The 22,637-nt window shown below is 44.0% G+C and overlaps 1 protein-coding gene across 2 annotated transcripts in view; it reads left to right on the top strand.

The window, feature by feature from the left end:
• MFSD1 (major facilitator superfamily domain containing 1) overlaps nt 1-22,637 on the top strand; it is a 144,144-nt gene that overhangs the window by 10,942 nt on the left and 110,565 nt on the right. For both annotated transcript variants that reach the window (XM_086944219.1, XM_086944220.1), the window contains exon 3: nt 15,310-15,422. In XM_086944219.1, the coding sequence (XP_086800345.1) occupies nt 15,310-15,422 (113 nt within the window). The remainder of the gene's footprint in view (nt 1-15,309; nt 15,423-22,637) is intronic.

Below are 22,637 nucleotides of genomic sequence, written 5' to 3'. Positions count from 1 at the left end.
TTTACCTTAATTATTTGTTTGATTACATTCTTTAACTTTTGCATGGATGCCTGGTGTCCTGTGTTTTACTTCTTGGTTTTTTGCTTGTGAGTTCCTCACATGGTTTGGACTGGGACGAGGAGGACATATGAGGGGGTAATGCCTTGTTACTTACTGGTAATCTTCATTGCCCCGATTAAGGTCCTCTTCATCCCAGTCCTGTTCCCTCAGTCCCGCTATCTTTGTGTCTGGACTTGTTGATAATAGGCATAGCAGTGGGTGGGAGTGGCTTATATTATAAAAATGAAAAATTACTAGTGTTTCTATTGGCTGTCGCGAGACAGGATTGCCTCAGATGGTTAGGACTGGGACGAGGAGGACCTTAATGAAGATTACCGGTCAGTAACAAGACATCGGCCACCCTGCCTTCGGCAGCTGTAGCTTCCAATCACTCCTAGTCTGACTCTTTAAGATCACACCACTTGCTGGGAGAATCCATCATCATCTCCCTCACTGGAGGTCCATACCATCGGACAAGTGGGCCTTGCAGATCATTCAAGAGGGCTATTCTGTGCCTTTCCTCCTCCCATTCTGCCAAATCAACAACAGTTGGTGGAGGATCATTTAAAATTGCTCTAAGAGGAAGTTAAAGCTCTCCTGGCCAAGGGAGCTATAGAGAGGTTCCCAAATTCAGAAGTAGGCAGTGGCTATTATTCCTGCTACTTTCTGATTCCAAGAAAGAACGAAGGGTTGCGGCCTATTTTATGTCTTCGGACCATCAATCTTTCTCAAGAAGGATAAGTTCAAGATGCTTACTTTAGCTGAGGTTTTCTCTGCTCTAGATCAAGAAGACTGGATGGTAGCTTTGGGCCTGCAGGATGTGTATTTTCACATCCCCGTCCTGCCCGGCCACAAGCGTTACCTGCGCTTCAAGGCGGGCCACAAGCACTTTCTGTTTACCGTTCTCCCCTTTGGCCATACCATTGTCCCTCGGCTGTTCACCAAGGTGATGGCGGTTGTCGCAGCTCATCTGTGCACTTTAGGGGTGTCATTCTTCCCCTACCTCAACGACTGGCTGTTGAAGGCCCAGGCTGTTGTCTCCTACCCTCAGACTATGGTGAACCTCCTGCATTTGCTGAGGTTCTCTATAAATGTGCAGAAGTCCTACCTGACTCCTCCTCAGGCACTCCCTTTCAACGGGGGGATTGTTCTGGACACAGTGCAGTTTCGGGCCTATCCTCGTGAGCAGCGAGTACAAGATATTCAGGTTATGATTCCGATGTTTAAGCCTCTATCCTGGATTTCGGTGAGACTGACTATGAGGCTTCATCCTGTTGATGAAGCAATGCAGATGGCGTAGGCAGGCTCAGCAGTAGGACCTGAAGTTCCAGTGGGTGCAGCATCGGGGAAACCTCCAACGCGGTCCAGATCTCGGAAGGAACTGTGAGAGATCTGTAGTGGTGGTTGGCGTACCGCGATTGGGTCAACAGCAGACCCCTCTTCCTTCCCCAACCAGATCTCAGTTGTGGTAGATGCGTGTCTTCTGGAATGGGGCGGCCATCCGGGAGAGGAAGAGATCAGGGGACACTGGTTTCCGGTGGAGTCAGGGCTCCACTTCAGTTTGTTGGAGCTTCGAGCGATTTCGGTTGACATGGAAAGCATTTCTTCTCTTTGTCAAGGGGAAGTTTGTGCAGGTGTTCACAAACAAGTTCACCGCCATGTGGTAATGCAATAAGCAGGGCTGGGTGATGTCGCAGGCCCTTTGTTGAGAGGCCCTGCATCTCTGGACATTGCTGGAACTGCAGGACATAACCCTTCTGGGTCAATACCAGGCACGTTCTCTGAATGCCAGGGCAGGCGAACTCAGCTGTCGGTGCCTAGCGGATCACAAATGAAACAACGACACAACTGCCAGTACTGGGTTAACTTCTTATTTATCAAAGATCTGTTATGAACAAAACATAGCAGTCTATTATCAATTCCGTCACTAGTTTATTTTAGTCATTTTTTTCTAGTCAAAAACTTTTTCATTTTTTGCAAAGGACATTTCTTGTGCATATACAAAATATATACAAAATAGCCGATCACAAATGGCATCTTCAGCCCGAGGTGGCGCACGGTCTCTTTCAGCAGTGGGGAGATCCTTGGTTAGATCTGTTCGCCTCCGAAGAGAATGTGCAGTGTCAGCAATACTGCATGCCGGAGTTTCCAAGGCAGCTATCGCTCTGCGACACCTTTCGTCGCGAGTGGGGCTCAGGCCTGCTGTATGCCTTTCCGCCCATACCACTGCTGCCGAGGGTTCTGAAGAAGATCAGGAACGACCGGGCCCAAGTCATTCTTGTGGCTACGGACTGTGCGAGAAGAGTCTGATATCTAAAACGTCCGGAAATGTGCATTAATCCTCCGATCAGGCTGCCCCTTCGAGAGGATCTTCTGTCACAGCAGCAGGTGAGGGTACTCCACCTGAACCTGTCAACTCCGCGCCTCCATGCGTGGAGATTGAGCGGTAGCAGTTGATGGCTTTTGACCTTCCTCCTGAAGAATGTAACGTTATTTTGGCAGCCATACATCCCTTCACTAAGACCTATACGCCTGCCGTTGGCAGAAGTTTGCATTATACTGTACAGGGTCTATTGACCCTCTTTCTTCTTCTCTTTCCACTTTTCTATTAATTCTAACCCTTGCCCAGCAGGGCTCTGATTTGGGTACTCATAAGGGTTATCATTCTGGTCTTTCTGCTTTTTTGCAGCTGCCAGGCCATCCCTCTCTTTAGGTATCCAATTGTAAATAGGTTTTTGAACGGGCTGGCTCACTTGTTTCCGCCCACGCCCTTTGTTATGCCGCAGTGGGACCTTAATTTGGTCCTCACATTTCTTATGTGTGCTCCTTTTGAGCCTCTGCACAGGTGTCTCCTCCGGCTTCTTACGATCAAGGAAGTCTTTCTTGTGGCGATAACATCTGACCAGAGGGTGAGAGCGCTGCAACTCAATCTTGTACACCTCCCTACATGAGGTCTTTTTCCAGACAAAGGGGTGCTTCGCACGGTGCTTCATTTTTACCGAAGGTGGTGACTCCATTCCATCTTGGTCAGTCTATCACCCTGCCCACCTTCTTTGCTCCCCCGCATCCCTCTAAAGAAGAGGAACCTCTTCACCGTCTGGACCCAAAAACAGCGTTGTCGTTCTACTTTGACTGCACAAGAGTTCTGGGATGACAAGCAACTCTTTGTAGGGTACGTGGGGGTTAAGAAGGGTCGGGCAGTGCAGTAAAGGACCATCTCTCACTGGGTCGTTCTCTAAATTAGGATCTATTATGCCCTGGCTAAGAAGCAGGCTCCTGAGGGTTAAGGGCCCATTCCACCAGGGGAAAGGCTGCGACTATGGTCTCGGCTCAGGTTGTCCCAGTCCCAGTCCTGGACATCTCTCAGGCAGCAACATGGACATCTTTGCACACATTTGCCAAGCACTACTGCCTGGACAGTTTGGTCCGCTGGGACGGGCATTTTGCTTGTTCGGTCATGCAGGACTTCCTAGTGTGAGGAATTGGTCGCAACCCACTGCCGGGAGAGTATGGCTTGGGTATCTAATTCAAAGATAAGGAATCTGCAGCTAGAAGTTTCTATCAGATAAACATGTTACTTACCTTTGGTAACACATTATCCAGACCCTCCAGCATTTCGCGATTTCGCGGTTTGCCGTGAAATCGTCACTTTTGTAAAAATGCTGCGATTTTTACAAAAGTGCCTGCGAAATCGGCACTTTTTGCGAAATCGCGCAGCATTTTTACAAAAGCCGCTATATCTTGGGGGGTCTGATTGGTTGTAGAGTGTGGTGGAATATCAGATTTACAATGGAGGGAAAGAGGTTGTTGTTGCCAGTACAAACTGTGCTTTCATTTCCTCATCACTTCTCAGTATGACGAGTGTCTCTGCCACATTTTCCGTGCCTTCTTCTCCTGTGTGAGAAAATTACAAAAAACAACTTGATGGACAGAATGTAGATCAATGTCTTATATTCACCCCAGTACAAGGATCTGGGCCTAAATCCATCGTTTTTTGCACTCCACACCACCCTGGGTTAGATAATGGCTTTATGCAAATCAGCTCTGACCCTGTGCCCCATGGGAACAGTCCAGTCCGAAGTACACAGCCATATCTTTCCCAGACCGGAATCAAGCATCCGAGGACCGGACCGGTTTCGAGGTAACACCTCTCATCAGCCCGGCTAGCTTGACTCCAGTGGTGTGGAGTGCCTGGGACCCACGTCTGGGCTACCCCAGTACACTCAGGGAGAAAATTACAAAAAACAATATGATGGACAGAATGTAGATCAATGTCTTACATTCACCCCAGTACATGGGGCACAGGGTCAGAGCTGATTTGCATATCGCCATTGTCTAACCCAGGGTGGTGTGGAGTGCAAAAAAACGATGGATTAGGACCCAGATCTTTTGACTGGGTTGAATGTGTGACATTGATCCTCATTCGGTCCATCACCTGTTGTTTTTGCAATTCTTCTCCTGTGTGACACGGCTGGCATTGGCACTGGCCGGCTTCTCCCTGCATCACCAGTATTGAATGTCCCACAAGCAGTACATACAAGAAAGAAACGCTTCAAAATGTTTTCTAGATACCTTAACGATCCCTGAATGATAATTGCTAGCGTCTAGGATGCAATTATATTGGGTCGCATTAAATAAGGAGAATTAAATTCATCCGATTTTGTACAACTGCCGGCTGAACCTCGGGGCTGCAGAGCACGGTATTCTTATTTCATGTGTTACGCTTTTAAGAAAATAAGCCATCTATTTTAATGTTGGAGCCGGGAGATGCGCATTTTTATAAAGAAGTGCTTTATCAGGAGGTTACACATTCTCTGAGTGCAGAAGAACGAAACGTATGTGGAAATGTTTTCTTTTTCAAGTTTGTAGTTTTGTGTGCCTCAGTTGCAATGCAGAACTACCGCATGTCCTAACAGAACACTTCAGTTCTGTGATCCTGCTGGAAGTGAAGTAGTGTAGTTAAAGCGCTCTGATACTTACGGGTCAAGCTAGCGCTATATGAAACTTTTAAAATAAATAAAAGGGTGGGTGACTGTGTACTGCGAAGGACTCTGGGCGCCAGTTCTGCAGCTGCGAGCGAGCAGCAGCACCAGCTTTTATCGAAGTTGCACAGCAGGGCTTGGCAGTAGGAGACATACCCGAAGGTGCCACCGGAGAGGGGGGTGTGTGAAGCAGCCGCCACTGGTGTTGCTGGGTTTGCCACCTTTGCCAACGTAAAATACTGTCCATGTGTTCACATTTAAAGATCCTGCAATCACCCGGACATGAGACTTTAATATAACTTTGCATAAAGCCGTCTGCATTAATTTTCACCATGCTCTCTTCTGTCTTTGTTAACTTTAATAACAGGCCGGAATTTTCTGCAGGAGGCGCATTGAGAGATACGTTAACTGTACTGTTAAGGGCTTATCATTATTTACCCTTTTGGCATTCTGCTAATCTCCGATCTATGCCCTGCTTGATAGCTACTCACTCTCCACGCTATTGAGCCCTTTGTTGTAGGAAAAATAGCCAAATAAAATGCCGCAAAATTGGCGCTAAATTTCCATATTTGTGCCGCTAAATTTCCATTTTTGTGCCGCTAAATTTGCTAATCCATGCTGCTATATCCTGGGGGGTCTGATTATCTGTTAGAGATAATATCTAGCTGCAGATTCCTTACAGGCCCACCCATGCTTCCCCGCTTTGCGGACTGATTTTGTTAGGGCTAGGGTTATTCCCTTTTTCAGGGCCCTAGTTTGCACATGTTTACGTCAGTTACTTTGTGGCTCAGTGCTTCTGGCGTGGAAAAAACAAAAAGTACTGCAATCTGCGGACCTGGCTGGCACCTATATAGGTGACCGCGGCGTCATAACCAACGCTGTCCCGTGGAGCGGAATGGAGCCACCCAACTGCATGTGCAAGGGGTATTGCTCGAGCAAAAGTTTCCAGATCCAGCCTGACGCCTGGGCAATTTAAAAGAAAGGAATCTGCAGCTAGATATTGTCTCCACCAGATAATGCGTTACCGAAGGTAAGTAACTTGTGCTTTTGTTTCCGAGAGCTCAGCAGCTGCAGAGTGGTACAGGACAATTTGCTTTCCTTTTGTAAACTCCTGCACAGTTAATATTTTTATTTGACTGTTTGCCATGGCTGCTGGCTACGTTGGAAGAGTAAATTAAAAAACAAAATGCCTTTCAGTGTCACAGGTTATTATTGCAACACATACCGGCACATGCATTGTGACTCAGCACTGGTTGTTTTCGCTTTCAAAATCGCCGATAGTAAAATAAAAATAAAGTAAAGTGCGCAAAGGCACAAACGATAAGCGTGTGGCCCGGTAACATTTTTCAACTGCCCTCCCCTTGATTTAAAAAAAATAAATTGAACATTTAAAAAAAAAATCAGTGCAGCACTGGGATGAGGGAGGAGCCATGACGTTTGGATGAGTGACTGTGGTAGTAAAGATGTAAGCATGCAGAGAAGGGCCCTTGAGATGAAACACAGCCACAAAATGTCATGATCTGATATCAATGCTGATTAACAACTCAGTGAGTCAGTGCAAAAGCCAACTGAATCACTCACACTAACCAGTGGCTGAAAGGACTAATCAAAATTCTTTGTATGTATGTTATGTGGTGTGTAATGTGTGCAGGTCTGAGCTCTCATCAGACAGCTAAAGCTACATGTATGTGAGGACGTTGGTTTATGTAAAGTGTGGTTTATTGAAGAAGGTTGCAAATAAGAGGTTTGTAGTGCTGCAATGCTGAGATAGTATGCACATTTTCTTTAATATTGATAATATTTAAATTTTGTCTAAATACTTTTTCTTTATGAAGTTAGTACCTTAAAGACCTTACCTGGCAATCTCATACAACGTAAACTACTGAAGTTAGCTCTTTACCCTTCGTTAAGGCAGCATGTGGATACATGTTTTACATATTTGCTTATAATTTCTTTAAGATATTGATTTCTTTCTAGTTATTTCTAAAACCCTTCATAAAAATATTTAGCCATTTCCTTGAATTTCAGTTCAAATGGATTTGAGATCTAAAGCAAAGAAATAAAATAATTTGCCCACCTTCACACAATGTTGTCAAGTGCGGAAGCTAGCAGTACTGTTCAGGTTTTCTTTAACAGCATTTGGTAACTTTAACACTTGAGTTTATCTCCAGACAATTATAAGAAATCTTAGATCAAAGAGTAAACTTCTTCTATGCCCCCGCCGTATTCGAGCATCCTGGTACGTTGGCCGAGCCTTTTCTTATCTTGCAACTTACCACTGTAACAGACGTCCATTGTTCATTCAGGCATGCACTGACTTTCCATTACAAAAAACAACATTTTAATACCTGGCTGTACTAGTGGCTGCTTCTCCATTTGTCTGTTACCTCCGTGCTTAGATGCCCCTTCAGGGGCAAGTCATTTTGCTATATCAAGTATCCATTCACAAAACATAACATATTAATACCTCTACATGAATGGGTCTTTTACAGAAATTCCAAGGCAAGCATGCTCATAATCTATTCTTTTGCAACTGTAGTTTGAAGTAAAATCTGTCCAGCTGTTTTATTGCTGTAGTGTTTCTGTATTCAGCCCTTGTTACTTGGATCAACATTTGCTAGTTAGACTCCCAGAAATCTACAATGACTCCTTAGGATTAATGGAAATCTAAGGAAGACTACTTGGCTATCCGCAACCACTTCAGTGTGCTCCGTGCAATCATGCAAAAATGTCACCATGTAGAAATCTCTGCCTTGGGGGAACGAGGGAATGTACATTTGCCCACAAAATTGTATTCTTCATTTTCAGAGGAAAGAATTTTTCTATGCATCAATCCCTTTTTAGGTCTCGGCTGATCCAGCGCATGCGCTAATCTGGCGGAGACATTTAGTAGCTGCTTTTAAAAGTGCTACCAAAGCGGCCACCAGCTTACTGTCGCGCGCACAAGCGTGCGCGCTGCTGCGAGCGCATCCCTAGTGTGCTTTAGCGCGTCATCGCGATCACTTTCGCTTTCAGAGTGATCGGATCGCAATGACTTTCGCCTTCACGGCCGCACCATTACCATTACTGCCGCGCGGCCAATGCTTGTTAAATCTCATCGCCAGCACAGCACTTTTTTTAAAAGCTACGACATCTCTTGTTCCCTGAACACTTCTTTGTTTTCTCTGGGGGTGTGCCCTCCAAAGTATACGGTCCTCTTGGCTAAGTGTCTGCCCTCAAAGCGACCTGCGCACACAGGTGAATAATTTTTGGAGCCAGCTGCAGCAAAAAAAATTGCAAACTGCTGCATTTCAAAACAGCAAACAAAACAGGTGATGGACCGAATGTGGATCAATGTCACACATTCATCCCAGTCCAAAGATCTGGGCCCAAATCCATCGTTTTTTTGCACTCCACACCACCCAGGGTTAGACAATGGCGATATGCAAATCAGCTCTGACCCTGTGCCCCATGGGAACAGTCTAGTCCGAACTACAAAAGCCATGTCCTTCCCAGAACGGAATCAAGCATCCGAGGACCGGACCGGTTTCGAGGTAACACCTCTCATCAGCCCGGCTAGCTTGACTCCAGTGGTGTGGAGTGCCTGGGACCCACGTCTGGGCATCCCCAGCGCACTTATGGCGGCAATTGCAAACAAAACAGGTGATGGACCGAATGTGGATCAATGTCACACATTCATCCCAGTCCAAAGATCTGGGCCCAAATCCATCGTTTTTTTGCACTCCACACCACCCTGGGTTAGACAATGGCGATATGCAAATCAGCTCTGACCCTGTGCCCCATGGGAACAGTCCAGTCCGAACTACAAAAGCCATGTCCTTCCCAGAACGGAATCAAGCATCCGAGGACCGGACCGGTTTCGAGGTAACACCTCTCATCAGCCCGGCTAGCTTGACTCCAGTGGTGTGGAGTGCCTGGGACCCACGTCTGGGCATCCCCAGCGCACTTATGGCGGCAATTGCAAACAAAACAGGTGATGGACCGAATGTGGATCAATGTTACACATTCATCCCAGTCCAAAGATCTGGGCCCAAATCCATCGCTTTTTTGCACTCCACACCACCCTGGGTTAGACAATGGCGATATGCAAATCAGCTCTGACCCTGTGCCCCATGGGAACAGTCTAGTCCGAACTACAAAAGCCATGTCCTTCCCAGAATGGAATCAAGCATCCGAGGACCGGACCGGTTTCGAGGTAACACCTCTCATCAGCCCGGCTAGCTTGACTCCAGTGGTGTGGAGTGCCTGGGACCCACGTCTGGGCATCCCCAGCGCACTTATGGCGGCAATTGCAAACAATACCAAAACACAAAAGGAGCCAAGAGGGATACAGAAAGTACCACCGGGATCGCCCTCCACTCTAAACAATAATTCACAAAAAAGATCCCTGTACCCAGGACAGGTACTCTATTTACTCAACATGAGAGTACACTTGCTCTGGACCTATTATTACAATGTGCCAGAGACAACCCCCTTTCTCTTCACAGTGAGGTGTGTTTTCTCTAATGTCTTGCTGTCCATACACAAAACAGTGTTTGTATCTTAGAACCTTAAAAATTACCGGGTGGCAATCAACTCAAAGTGTCCAATGGTAACTGCCCTTGGTCAGACAGTCCATCATTCCACACTCAAACAGGTGAAGAGATGAGAAAAATGTGTGGTGGAGAGGAAGGCACCTCACGGGCGAACAACCCTCGGGGAACTTGGCAGATATTTTTACCAATTCTATGCCCCTTTCTCATCATCGGTTGCCATTCCAATCCAGAAAGAAATGAGTGTACAAAACACAGAAAGTGTACAACACAAAAGCAAAAATGCGTGTAAAACGGTGCTAGACAGAAAGCTTACAACAATAGCCAACTAGTGTGACCAACATAAACAAGTGACATAAAATCATCAGACACACTCACTATATATCTTTATTATTTATATTAGTGTGTGCTGGTGAATTAAAACGGCAGGTAGCTTAAATATGCATACCAATACCTGATACCAATCTGGGCCCAAATCCATCGTTTTTTTGCACAGGGTCAGAGCTGATTTGCATATTGCCATTGTCTAACCCAGGGTGGTGTGGAGTGCAAAAAAACGATGGATTTGGGCCCAGATCTTTTGACTGGGTTGAATGTGTGACATTGATCCACATGCGGTCCATCACCTGTTTTGTTTGCAAATTCCACCATAAGTGCGCTGGGGATGCTCAGACGTGGGTCCCAGGCACTCCACACCACTGGAGTCAAGCTAGCCGGGCTGATGAGAGGTGTTACCTCGAAACCGGTCCGGTCCTCGGATGCTTGATTCCGTTCTGGGAAGGACATGGCTTTTGTAGCTCGGACTGGACTGTTCCCATGGGGCACAGGGTCAGAGCTGATTTGCATATCGCCATTGTCTAACCCAGGGTGGTGTGGAATGCAAAAAAACGATGGATTTGGGCCCAGATCTTTTGACTGGGTTGAATGTGTGACATTGATCCACATTCGGTCCATCACCTGTTTTGTTTTCAAAACAGCAGCTTCTTTTAGTTCCACCTGTTGCTTCCTCGACGGTAGGCAGCCTTTGAATCGGTGATACTAGTACTCGTGCTGCGGCCGCCAGACTGACGACTCCTCTAAACCATCCAACCAGCTTATCCGCTGGTGTCTCGTTTCAGCCACAGAAATAGCGCAGACGTCAGAATTACACAATTGAGTAACACGACCGCCCGGAGATCCGAGCTCTGTGGAATGAACGGTGAGCAAAACACAAACCTGCCTAATGCTTCCCTTCAGAGGCCTATTCTGACGCCCAACACGCCACCCATGCCGATAAATATGTGGGTCGAAGAAAGGCAAGGATTTCAAGTGCCCAACAACCGCACCTGAGGCCTCATAGCACCTCTACAAAGATGGGGGGCATACACCCCCCCCCCAACTTTCCTGGGACTCCCGCTCACCCACTTCGAGGCGCGCAGGACTTCACCCACTCACACTCCAAGAAAGCAATGGTTTGCCAGGTCTCGCAGTCTGTTTGTTTTTTTATTTGACTTTCGTTGTATTTATCTATCCCTTGCCCATTAGTCGCTTTGAGGATTGACGTTTTAACACCGCGTTCCCTTGCTCTTCCACTTGCATTTACAGGAGTCTAGCCAACCCAGCCAGTCCCTCCTCTTTCTGGACAACAAGGAACCAGAACCAGGCCCTTCACAGACATCATGTCCTTCCCACTCACACGCTGTGCTCTTAGCTCAGTCCCTGCCAGTTCTGCTCGCTGCTGCTATTTGTAAGGTCATAGGGACAAAGTCTTAGTTTTTACTGTGATTAGAAGCCAGATTTGTTTTATAGGAGAAATCATAACTCCTGTTTCTAAATTGTAATGTTGTTAATAGTAAAACCTGTACACTAAATGTTGTTTTGACGATTCATGGCACTTTTTTCAGGAGGTTTTCTTTTAAGCTTTATCACTGTACACTATTCCACCCACTCCCCAGGTAAACATGTTTAAAAAATATTTTGCAAGAACCCAGCGTGGATAGACCCACTGTTATGTCTTTGCTTGCATGTGAACAGAAGACTCAGACCCATATGGGAGGGTCACAACTATTCTTTATCACCAGTGCCCTCTCTACTGCATTTGTTCCTCTACTTCTGGGGCAGCTGGTCTCTACCCATGCTGCCCTACTCAACCCCTTGCTACAATGCCCTGCTCTTCTCTGAATTTCCTGTCTAGTTCTAAGGACAGAAAGGGGCGTCCAGTGCCCTGGAAGGATTAGGTTTTGCAGGGTCCTAGTGCTAACCTCACAACATGGCACCAACAGCCTAGCATCCTCCCATTGGCCATCCCACTCCTACTTCTTCATTCCCTTAATAAGTGCAGTGAAATTTATGTGCACAACTTAACAGACTATGCATAAATTGAGTGTCAGCCGGAAATGACTTACCTAGTCTAAAAGATGATTGTGAGGTCTTCATAAGGTGATTCTCAAGTCTGGAATCATGGTCAAAGATCAAATGCATTTTGGGAAAGTGCTTCTTTTTACGCTGATCACCATTGAAGAATGAATTCTGCCCCAGGCTCTGAACAACCCGATTCCACACAAATTTGAACTCCACAAATTCGGCTCATAGTTGCAAATATTTTTCACATTTCTGCTCACTCTGAACTTTTCCCAATTGCCATCAAATCATCACCTCAAGTTTGAAATGCTTCCTAGTATCTTGTGTTTCTCAGATATGTGAACTTCATTCATCAGCCCTGACTTTATACTTTTGTCTCTTATCCTTGACCTGAGAAAACAAAAACACATCCTCACCATCACACCTCATTGTTGAAGGACAGAGATTCAATCTTCAAACTTCCTGTGGAGTGAAAGGCACAAAGCTGGAATGTGGAGAGCCAAGTTGGCAAGGGGAGAGGATGTGGTCCGTCTGCTAGACTGCTGACTTTGGTGCTGGAAACCAAGGTTGTGTCCAAATCCTGTGATTCTGGGCAAATCACTTAATCTGCCCTTGCCTGAATGTGTCCTTGTGTAACGTAACCGGTGCTTGTGTTACGCGCTCCAATACCTTCTGGTCGAGTTTGCCCTATATAAAATCTGCAAAAAAAAACAATGTAACTCTGTAGCCACCCATTGGAATTTAAAGCAGCCAATAGTTGTTGAGAAGTCATCCAAGAGAACAGGTATTGGCAATTCAATAAATTAGAATTTTTGTTGGACGAAGTGTTTGATAATACTTGGATGACTCTGTAGGTGTTGCGTTCAGCTGTCCTAGAAAGAAAATACCATAATAAAGCAACATCTTGGGCTGTGACAATATGGAAGCTTGGAGTAGGGCCCCTTTGTTGATCCGTACCATCAAAGAAGAATGTTAGGAAATAGAGTCAGAAGATTATGGGCCTCATTACGATGTTGGACGGAAACCATTCTGAATGACTCCTTGCCGGAATAATTTCCGACCGACTCTTGTTCGGATTACGATGGCTCCTAACACCATTCGAAAACTCTCCCATTTACTTTATTGGGTACCTGTGTTCCGACTGACAACACAGGCACTCATTAAACAAGCATTGGCATAGCCATTAGTTGTTGCCTTTGGGACCTTATAAGTGTTTAGCCATGCAACTGTCGCTGTTGTTACAACAAGGATATTGTGCTGCATACCTAAATACTTATAAGGTCTCAAAAGCGAGACCTATTGGCTATGCCAATGCTTGTTTTAAACTCCTGTTAAATCTGGGTATTTTCATACTTTTCTCACTCTGCAAAGCCCCTTCTATCTTTTCAGAATATTAATTTTCAATGCATGTACATTATAGGAAGCCGCTTATAAACTAGTTGTCAGGGGCCTCAAAATTCCTAGTTGTTTGGTGTTAAATAGATTTTATAAGTTAAACCCTTTCCATGATGCCAGTATACCAGACCCTGCGTGTATGAATTTGAAAACCCCACCATACAGGTGGATTTCCAATGTTTGTGTCGAATAAAATTCTACCAGCGTGAATTCGATTAAGATGCAAGTTGCTATTTTTGTGCCGCCAAATGACACGCACACACTTTGTTGAATCGGGCCCTTTTACTACTAGATTTCCTAAAATTGTAATAATAAAGCTCTATAATTAGTTTCTTCTGAAATTTTATGAAATAAAAACCTTGCAAACATTAACTACACTGCAACATAGCTTTTAAAACTAATACATGGTCTACATATTTTCTTTTCTCATCCTGTTGGGCAAAGTAGCGAGCACAGATGTATATTTGTACAATAGCTGAAATGCTAAGCCTGTTGATCCAGGGGCTAAACCATTAGTATGCCATCAGTGTTTTTCTAAATAAAACAAATGCTGTTGATTTATAGTAACAGGTTGTAGCCCGGGCTAATGAGCTCTAAACTACATCTGTAACTAAACATTTTATAACTGATTGAGGATTTGAGTTCTAGATCAATATCACAAAGATTCTCAAACATTACATTAAAAATGTTTGGACAAACATGTACAAGTGTAGCTTTGCCCATCTCTGTGCTTTGTATGTAGGTGAATCATAATTTGAGAATGTTAAGTTGATTTTACTGCACACCTCTTGAAGTGCCAGTCAATACTTTATTCGATTGTTTTTAGAATCATAAAAGTGCAGTAACAGAAAATACATCCCAAACAAAAATACATATTTCTAAGTAAAAAAGGTGCCACATTAATAAGAGAGAGGTAATCAGTTGAGACCGCATACAGTACTAGATAGATGCATGACGGGCAGTGAGCAAAATATGAGACCACATATCCTCACACCCTTACCATAAGCACATTAAATGGCCGAAGCCCTAATGAGTCGCTGCATAGGGACCATGCGGCTTTATATGAGGAAAGAACCACCTGCAAATATGTACGGGGCAGGTCTCTAGAGAAGATATGAGGGTACTTCAATCAGTTGCAGTCAAATTCTGACAATATTCTTTTTCTAATCGACCAATAGCTGTGGATAGGGTATTTTAAAATCAGATAAAATATGTACATTCAATCATTAAGTGCCACATTCATATAAAATCACAAAGGATAAGAAACATAATTTAAGACTAGCTGCCAAGGAAAGTACAAATTCATAGAGCAAGAGTAGGGCATACGTGTATAGTCCTCTGTATAAAGACTGCAATCGAGTGGCTTAAAGTCGCACTTGACACATTTTGCAGAAACTCCATGGCAGCCCTGCACTGCCTTAAACCTGCCTGCTTCAAATACGGTAAAATAAGCAGAGACCGTAGCAAAGAATAATATGTACAAATGAGAATAAAATTGCATGGTACTCTGTACAGAACATCCATCATACGGACAGGCAGGCAAGGTGGCCGCAAACATGCATGGCCTCTGATGTGCAACGAGAGAGTGTACAGTGCTTAGCCGTAATCTTACTAGCAAAAACCTTTGATGTAAGTTTTTGACCCACAGTAGGTAGGGTAGGGCTCAATGCCCACGCAAGTGCAGATTTGGGCATAGGCAACAGCCGTGGGCGTTCATGAGTTTTTGACCAGCCTTTAGCCTGGACAATAATCTATGAAACTAGGCTTAAACTTTTTCTGTTTAAAAAAACAAAACAAAGCCTGAAGGTCCAGCCACTTGCTGATGTTAAGTATATACGCAATCCACACCTCTTTATAAGCATGCACAAAAGCGATCATTTCCGTGCGTAGCAGCATGCACGCTGCTTGAAGATTGCCCTTCTCAGTACCATACAAAATAGATTTCTTCATTTTTATCTCATGTTTTTCTTTTGCCATTATTCATAATTTGTGTTCATCCTTTGATCTTTAATTTCTTACAGGACATGAAAGTGAACACTGCTGAGTTCATGCAGTTATATGCATGGTATTCCTGGCCTAACGTCATTCTGTGCTTCTTTGGCGGTTTCCTAATAGACCGTGTATTTGGAATACGGTAAGTGTGGACATAACCTATGGCAACACACAAGACGTTGCATCTGTAGAATTGCTCACATTTTGTGGATTTTACGCTGTTTTTATTGATATTAACCTAACAAAAAAGGGGCTCCATAGACTTTAACAAAGTAACCCATTTTTTTAAACCCTGAACACCCTCCGAAAAACTGTGTTCACCTTAATGGGATCGCCTTCTTAAACGCCTCCTATGACCTAACATTTTGAGTCTAGAGGTTCACATGTATGCATTTCCCACTAATAAGGCTTATTCAACCAGGCCTCATGGTCAACATTTGGTAGTTAGTTAAAATACACTACATATATAGTCCTTGAAAAGGTTGCATTCAGCTATTCAGTGAAATGTCAGAATCCATTTCAGCAAACTTGTTCTTCATTCAATTTGCAGTCATCCCAAAGCATCACTTCTCACAAATGACCCAAGGTGAAGTACATGTTTGCTTAAATGGACTCTGACATTTCACTTAATGGCAGAATCAGTGACTTTAAACCCGCTTCAAGATGAAGAGGCTATAACTTTGATATAGAAATGGGGCAACTTAGAATTTGGGCATTGCGATCATCATGAAAAATAAACTTTTTATAAATTGATGCCAAACAAGAGGTATGAGATAAAGGGGGCAACTTAGAATTCGGACATTGCAATATTACAAACCATCATCATGAATAAGAACTTTATAAATTGCTGCCAAACAGAAAGTATGAGCTCTGAGGAAGAGGGTGTGTTCCTTGAAACACATGTTGGATAGCTGTACATTTGGATTTAAATACAAATTTAATAAAGGGACAATTGAAGAAATGAAATAAGGACTCTTGTAAATAGTTATGGTACGTCTCAAGTTATTTTGTACCTCCTTTTGATGGACATGGATCATTGATAAACCACTGGGTCTGGTTTGGTGGTGAAGGCGGCGGGCTGCAGATTCCTAACCCTAAAATCCTTTTTGAAGCATTAAATTAAATTAAATTACAATACCTAACAATGTCAATTTAACCTTTGTATTTTTCCAGTAAATTTTTTCGTTATTTGGGTGCAGGCCAGGACTTTCACTACACCCTCTATGGATGCCCCAGTAACGGGCTAGGCCAGCGAAGGCTGTGCACAGAGGGAGTAGTACATGGGGCCTGCACAAATATTGGCAGACATTTAGCATGTTCAGGGGTCTCATTTACAAAGGGGGTACAACAAGTGTCCATTTCCTATTAACTATGTTACTCTTTCATGAATCCATGTGACACGTAGCAAATGTTTTGCATATTTTTTCCATCTTGTTATGTCAAGTTGTATGCAGATCAATCAAAGAGGAGCAAATGTAAATGGGTGCAGGGGATGTTGCAAAAGTTTTCATTTGGGGATCTTATCCCAGATCTACACTAGTTATGACAGGCCCTTAGCATGTTGAGCTTTCTCTTGATATGTTCATTTTCATACAGATCCATCAAAGAGGGAAGAGTTAAATAAGATTGGGATGTGAAAGTGTTAATTTGGAAATCATTTTGATTCTGGTTAATGAATTCCCGTAATAACTGATTGGATGCTAGCAGGTGGACCCAGTGCAGGAAGCTCACGTTTCTGGTAGAAGTAGACACAGTAGCAAAGATAGAGAGGGGCTGAGAAGTTATTTTATTTGCTTACATCTTTGTTGCTGTATCATGGTCTGGTATGAAATGAAAATTTTGCAGAACCTGATCATATTTACCTTACTGTTAGGAAATGGAGTTGTATGCAAGTTCATTAGCGGGGTCACAGTTCTGGGTGGCACGGGCATAAAAGTGTTCATTTGCTAATAATTTGCTATCCTCCTGGCGACTGCGTACCTCTAATGCAAACTGCCTTTAAACGTGAGCACGGGGTTGACTGTAGAGCCTGACACATAGCTGGGTATTTTATTTGTGAACCCTGTTTTATTGGGTATTATGACCAAACCTTTAGACCACACTCTTGAAATGGACTATACTGAGTTAAAGACTGCCATGGATACTTTTATTTTTATATGTAAATTCAGAGAGTCTGCAAACTTGGTTTTTAAAATTGTCCGCACACCAGCAGTCCCACTTTCTCACTGTATTAAATCTTTCTATTCTACGGATACAGAAATGTAATCCGACACGATCCCCCACTCGCCCCCCCCCCCCGCCCCCTCCCCCCCCAGGATTTTGCACCTTTAGGTGGCAAATTTAGTGGCCAAAAAAAGCATAATTTGTGGCCCAAAACCTAAAAATTCGTGGCATTCCTACATTGGCTCAAAAATTTGCCTGCCACAAAAAATACTGTAAGACCTGTGCTCTGTCACTACTCTACCGTTGCAAAGTCTCCAGCAGCACAGCACCTCTCTTTGGAATCAGACATCCTCCAATTTGAACAGATTACAATATGAAACCTGCTCTTTCTGTCAACAGACAACCTGCTATTCTTGCTATGTAGATTACAGCCCAGGGTAATATGGTGTATGAACTCGCTGATGACAACCCTGTAGTCCTTGTAAACACCGCCATCTCACAGCTTTCACACCCTCTTAACCCACTGAACTATTTCAATCAGATTGGAAACTACTCCCTAGGCACATTATGCACACTGTTTGTATCACTTTAGACGCTGCTTGAGTTACCAATTTCAAATCTGCATTTGGTTAATTCGTAACAAGGGCATATAAAAAACATTCCAGGCAGTAGTTACACTTGCGGGTGGGGCAGCAGGCTGTTTACACAGCAGGAGGGGTGTTGTCCATTTGAAAGGCAAGCAACAGAGAAAGATAACACCTCTGTTGCTTGCTAGCCTGTTGCTCACACTTCCTTTACGGGTGCTGCGCTGAGCTAGTAAAGAAGAGTGGGTCAACCCCATATTTTTGTCTATTTTTTTTCACAAATTTTCCAGGCATTTTGTAAAAATCGCAGGATTTCTATAAACGTGCTGATTTCATGTTTTTTTTGCAAATCACAATATCTTGGGGGTCTGTGTCGTACTAACTAATTGAAAACTACCGAATGGATTTGCTGCAAACGAAATAATGGTACTTTTCCGAATAAAGTTTTACTTTATTCCAAGATTGCGATTATTTCCTTCACAGTTTCTCTGTATAGCGGTGATCAAAGATTCCAATGGGAATTAAAAGAGGAAGTGCTCCTTTATGAACACCCATTTAATTTCCCCCCCAACATGGGTTTGCATGAAACATGAACTAATAAGCTAAACAAGGTAAGTATCTGCCAAGTGTTATGCAGATCTGTATAACTGTCACAAAGTTATTAGCATATCAATTATATTTTCAACTCCCCATTTAACTTTGCCCCCCCCCCCCTTCTTTCTAGAATCTACATGGAACCTGCGCTTCCTGCACTGACCTTCACGTGCTTAGAGATTTTCAAAATTCACGCAGTCATTATAGAGCATCAAAGTTAATATCGCATGAAATTGTTTTTCCCTCCTTTTGATGGATCTGCACTAAACTTTCTACATCCACAGAAGATTAAACATGTTAAATATCTGCCAGATCTGATGTTCCTTTGTCAAATTATGCCATAGTTATTAACAATTAAACACATTTTAAAACATTCCCCTTTCAAACCTGTCCCCTCATTTGAGAAATCTTCACCAATTTAAAAATCCAAAATTTACATCAATATTCAACGCATCTGCAAAATTTTGTGCAAATTTGTGAAAGAAAACTAACTTTACGCACAAATTTAAAATACAGCTTTCAAATTGTAAAATGTTCGCTAAACTTTAACCTGTCTATGCTCTACCCGAGCACCTCTTTAAACATTTAATTTCTCAAAAACTACTGACTGAATTTACATCAAACCAACACATTCTAACTGTGTAGCAAGGTTGGTGTAATTCCATTTAGGCTTTTTTTCGGCAAATTCAGTTCTGGTAATCAAAATGGGGTAAATCTAACGTTTGGGGAGCCCCATTTTTCTTGGTCCATACCTTACAGATCTCCAATAAACTTGCCATGAGGACCCTAAGTGGATACATTTTTATTTCGAACCGTTTTGTGCTGATTTGCCAAATGGTGCCAAAGTTATATAAAAAAATTCTAAAAAACAAGCAAAAAATGCCTTTCTTCTAGAAACTGAGACGTTACTATAACTATGCTAGTGCACCACAAGTGTACTCCTAATATGTATCTGCTCAATCGTAGGTGGGCTTCTTCATGCATCTTTTCAGGTTGTCACCCACACTGCATCATGAATAGGGCTCCCAGGATTTATGGTATTTATTTTTTTGTCATTTCCGTCTGTATTTATCCATATTTATTTTTTGTCGACTATCTGTATTTCTCCATATTTATTACGGGTTTTGTCAAAAAAGTAAAGCTGAAACTGGTATAATTCCACATTTATTTAACCAATAAATATGGAGTCATGCTTGAATGCCTGCCAGGTTTTAGTGATATGAACACCAGCAGAAGATAAATCAATACACTTATATGAAAATATGCACATTTCAGAATCAGCCTTGTGCATAGCTTCTGCTGTTTAGGCCTCTTTACTAAAATTATTATCTTATTTAACCCCCTTACCTATCAATCCACACAGTTATTGGCCTGGCAGTCATGGCGAAGTGTATTTAGAATCACCCAAAAAGCACTGAATTTCTGTTTTTTTCCACAGTTAAAAATAAATACCGACAACAAAATGGTTTTCTGTCTATATTTATCTGTAAAAATCAGTAAAAACGGAAAACAGGGAGCCTTAATCATGAATGAAAGCTCGCCTAATGGGAATATGGGCTGATTGCCTGCAAGTGTTGTTGAGTGGCAGAAGAATCCTGCTATCCCTGTTGATTGTGCCAGGCTGTGCCCCAGATCTTCTCTGAAGTGAGGCGTAGTTGCAAAAGCTGCACCCTCCTCACCCCCTCAAATATACTCTAATGAGAGTCAAGGCAAAAGTCATAGCCGATGTAATATGAACCTAGCAGTTTGCCAGTCCCACAGTCAATTTTGCCCGAAATATAAAAAATGGTGTTAGATTTGGGGGTCTCTAGTTGGCACAGGTTGGTACTTGTGACAAATAGGGACCCTGTCCTCTAGTCAGGGAAAGGGTATTACACACCTAAAATAACCCCTGCTCACCCTCTAGGTTGGGTGGCGCAAGCAGTCAAGGCTTATTTCAGAGGCATTCTAAGTTAAGCAGTTATGACCACATACAGTAACCCAGTGACAACACTACAAATTGACACCACACAGGTTTTATATAAAAAAATAAGGAGACTTTATATAGAGTTACCATTTTTTTTTTCTTAAATTTGTTTTTATTGCATAATTATAAACAAGACCTCAGAATAGGCCAACCATTACACTTCCGGCATCACGAATGTTGAAGTGAAATTGATACTGTACACAGCCATTCAGCCCACATCCCGGAGGCTGAGCGGCGCGCCAAGTTGTCCGTTCTCGAGAAGATGCCTCAGTGTTTGCCCTTCTCGGGCATCTGGTCGGCTGCACCATTTAGTATCCGCTTTTACCCCCCTACAACCCACCCTCCTTGCACCATCAAGACCCAAAGTTCACACTGGGACATCGTCAACATTTCCTACCCACACCAATGTGGTTCCACCCCTACCCTTCCAAAGGCCATCCCCCGTAACCCCCTAATAATACTTCTGTGGTGCTTGCCTACTTTCATCAGGAACCCCTCTCTTCGTGAATCAGCCCTGTGTCCTAACTACCGGTTCTCTTAACCTATGTACGGTGCTCAGCAGTCTTCCCCGAAACACCCCCCCCTCAACTGCTGCTGATGCGGGCATACAGAATCCGCACTAACGCTGGAGCACGCCACCTATCAGGAGTCCCTTGCAATCACTTAACCTGCATGGAACCCTATGCTATCATTGCTCTTCCTCTTCATCTTCCGTCATGTAATCACACAGTGCTTGGACCACCATCTCCCAAGCTCTCGCCATGTCCAAGCATTTCTCATTGCCAGTTCTAGTAGCTTGTCGCATTCTGATAATACTTTCACAGCCTGACCATTTCAACAGCTCATTCATCCATCTCCTTACCGATGGGCCTTCTTTGGACTTCCAGTGCCAAGTTATCTCCCTCTGGGCCAACATGAGTCCCAGGTCAATAAATTTACTCGTGATTTTCGTCCTCTTAGTATGAGGGAACCAGAGCAGCAGGCATGCCGCCATATCAAAGTCCACTTCCCTGTCTGTGACTGCATTCAGGAGCTCCCCCACTTCCGGCCAGTACGCCCCCAGTTTCGGACAACCCCACAACAGATGATCCAGATCAACCTCGGGAGCCAAGCATCTCGGGCACATTGCGTCGAGCACCTGGAAATACCGTTTTATCCTTTCCGGGGTCAGGTACGCCCTATGTACAATGAAGAAATGCACCTGCTGAAATCGTGCGTTCCTCGTCCCCTTCCACGTCCGTCGCAGCACATGGCTCCAGACTGTGTCCGGTATGGGCTTGCCTATACTGTCCTCCCATCACGACTTCAATGCTTGCAGTGGCACTAGTCCCTCATTCAGCATTCTAGTGTGGAGGCAAGTCACTGCTTTGACAGTGCCAGCGGCCATCACCACATATTGGCATGCCATGGTCACTTCCGGCTCTGCTAGCCCTCCCTTCCAATGTCTCTGCATCGCAGCCACCACTGCTGCGTGCAGTAGAAAAGTTCCATCCGGTAAGCCAAATTGCTACTGTAGGGGACTAACGTCCCATCGATATACAGATCCCCTACCACCTGCAAGCCCAACTCCTCCCATTCCAATAGCTGGGACCAATCGCCCCCATGAGGTAGCGCGGTCAGCATTCCCAAAGGTATCTCCGGTGCATACGGCCGGTCTCTTTTCGCTCTTTTTAAACTCCTATGCCAACATAATTCAAGCGTCTTTTCCTCTATCGTAAGATCCCTCATATCCAGTTTCTGTTGCATGACTATATATGACAAGACGCACCTCTGGATGCCAATCCCACGTTCGTGTTCAGGACCCCTGAATTCTCTAGCAATATTTTGCGTTAATATCTGGAGTTGTGCCGCCAGGTAGTATAATTCAAAATCGGGGACGGCCATCCCCCCTTCAGACTTGGGTCTAGTCAAGGTACTCAGTGCCACCCTACGCCGTCCATGACCCCAGAGGAAGCCAGTCACCAGCATCTTCAATTCTTTAAATATCCGCTGTGGGATCCATATTGGTAATGTTCGAAAATAATAGAGCAGCCGCGGAAGTGCCTCCATC

Source organism: Lissotriton vulgaris, chromosome 11 (assembly GCF_964263255.1).
Source record: "Lissotriton vulgaris chromosome 11, aLisVul1.2, whole genome shotgun sequence".
NCBI lineage: Eukaryota > Metazoa > Chordata > Amphibia > Caudata > Salamandridae > Lissotriton > Lissotriton vulgaris.
Note: the sequence above shows the minus strand (reverse complement) of the source record. Positions and strands in the feature narration are given on the sequence as shown.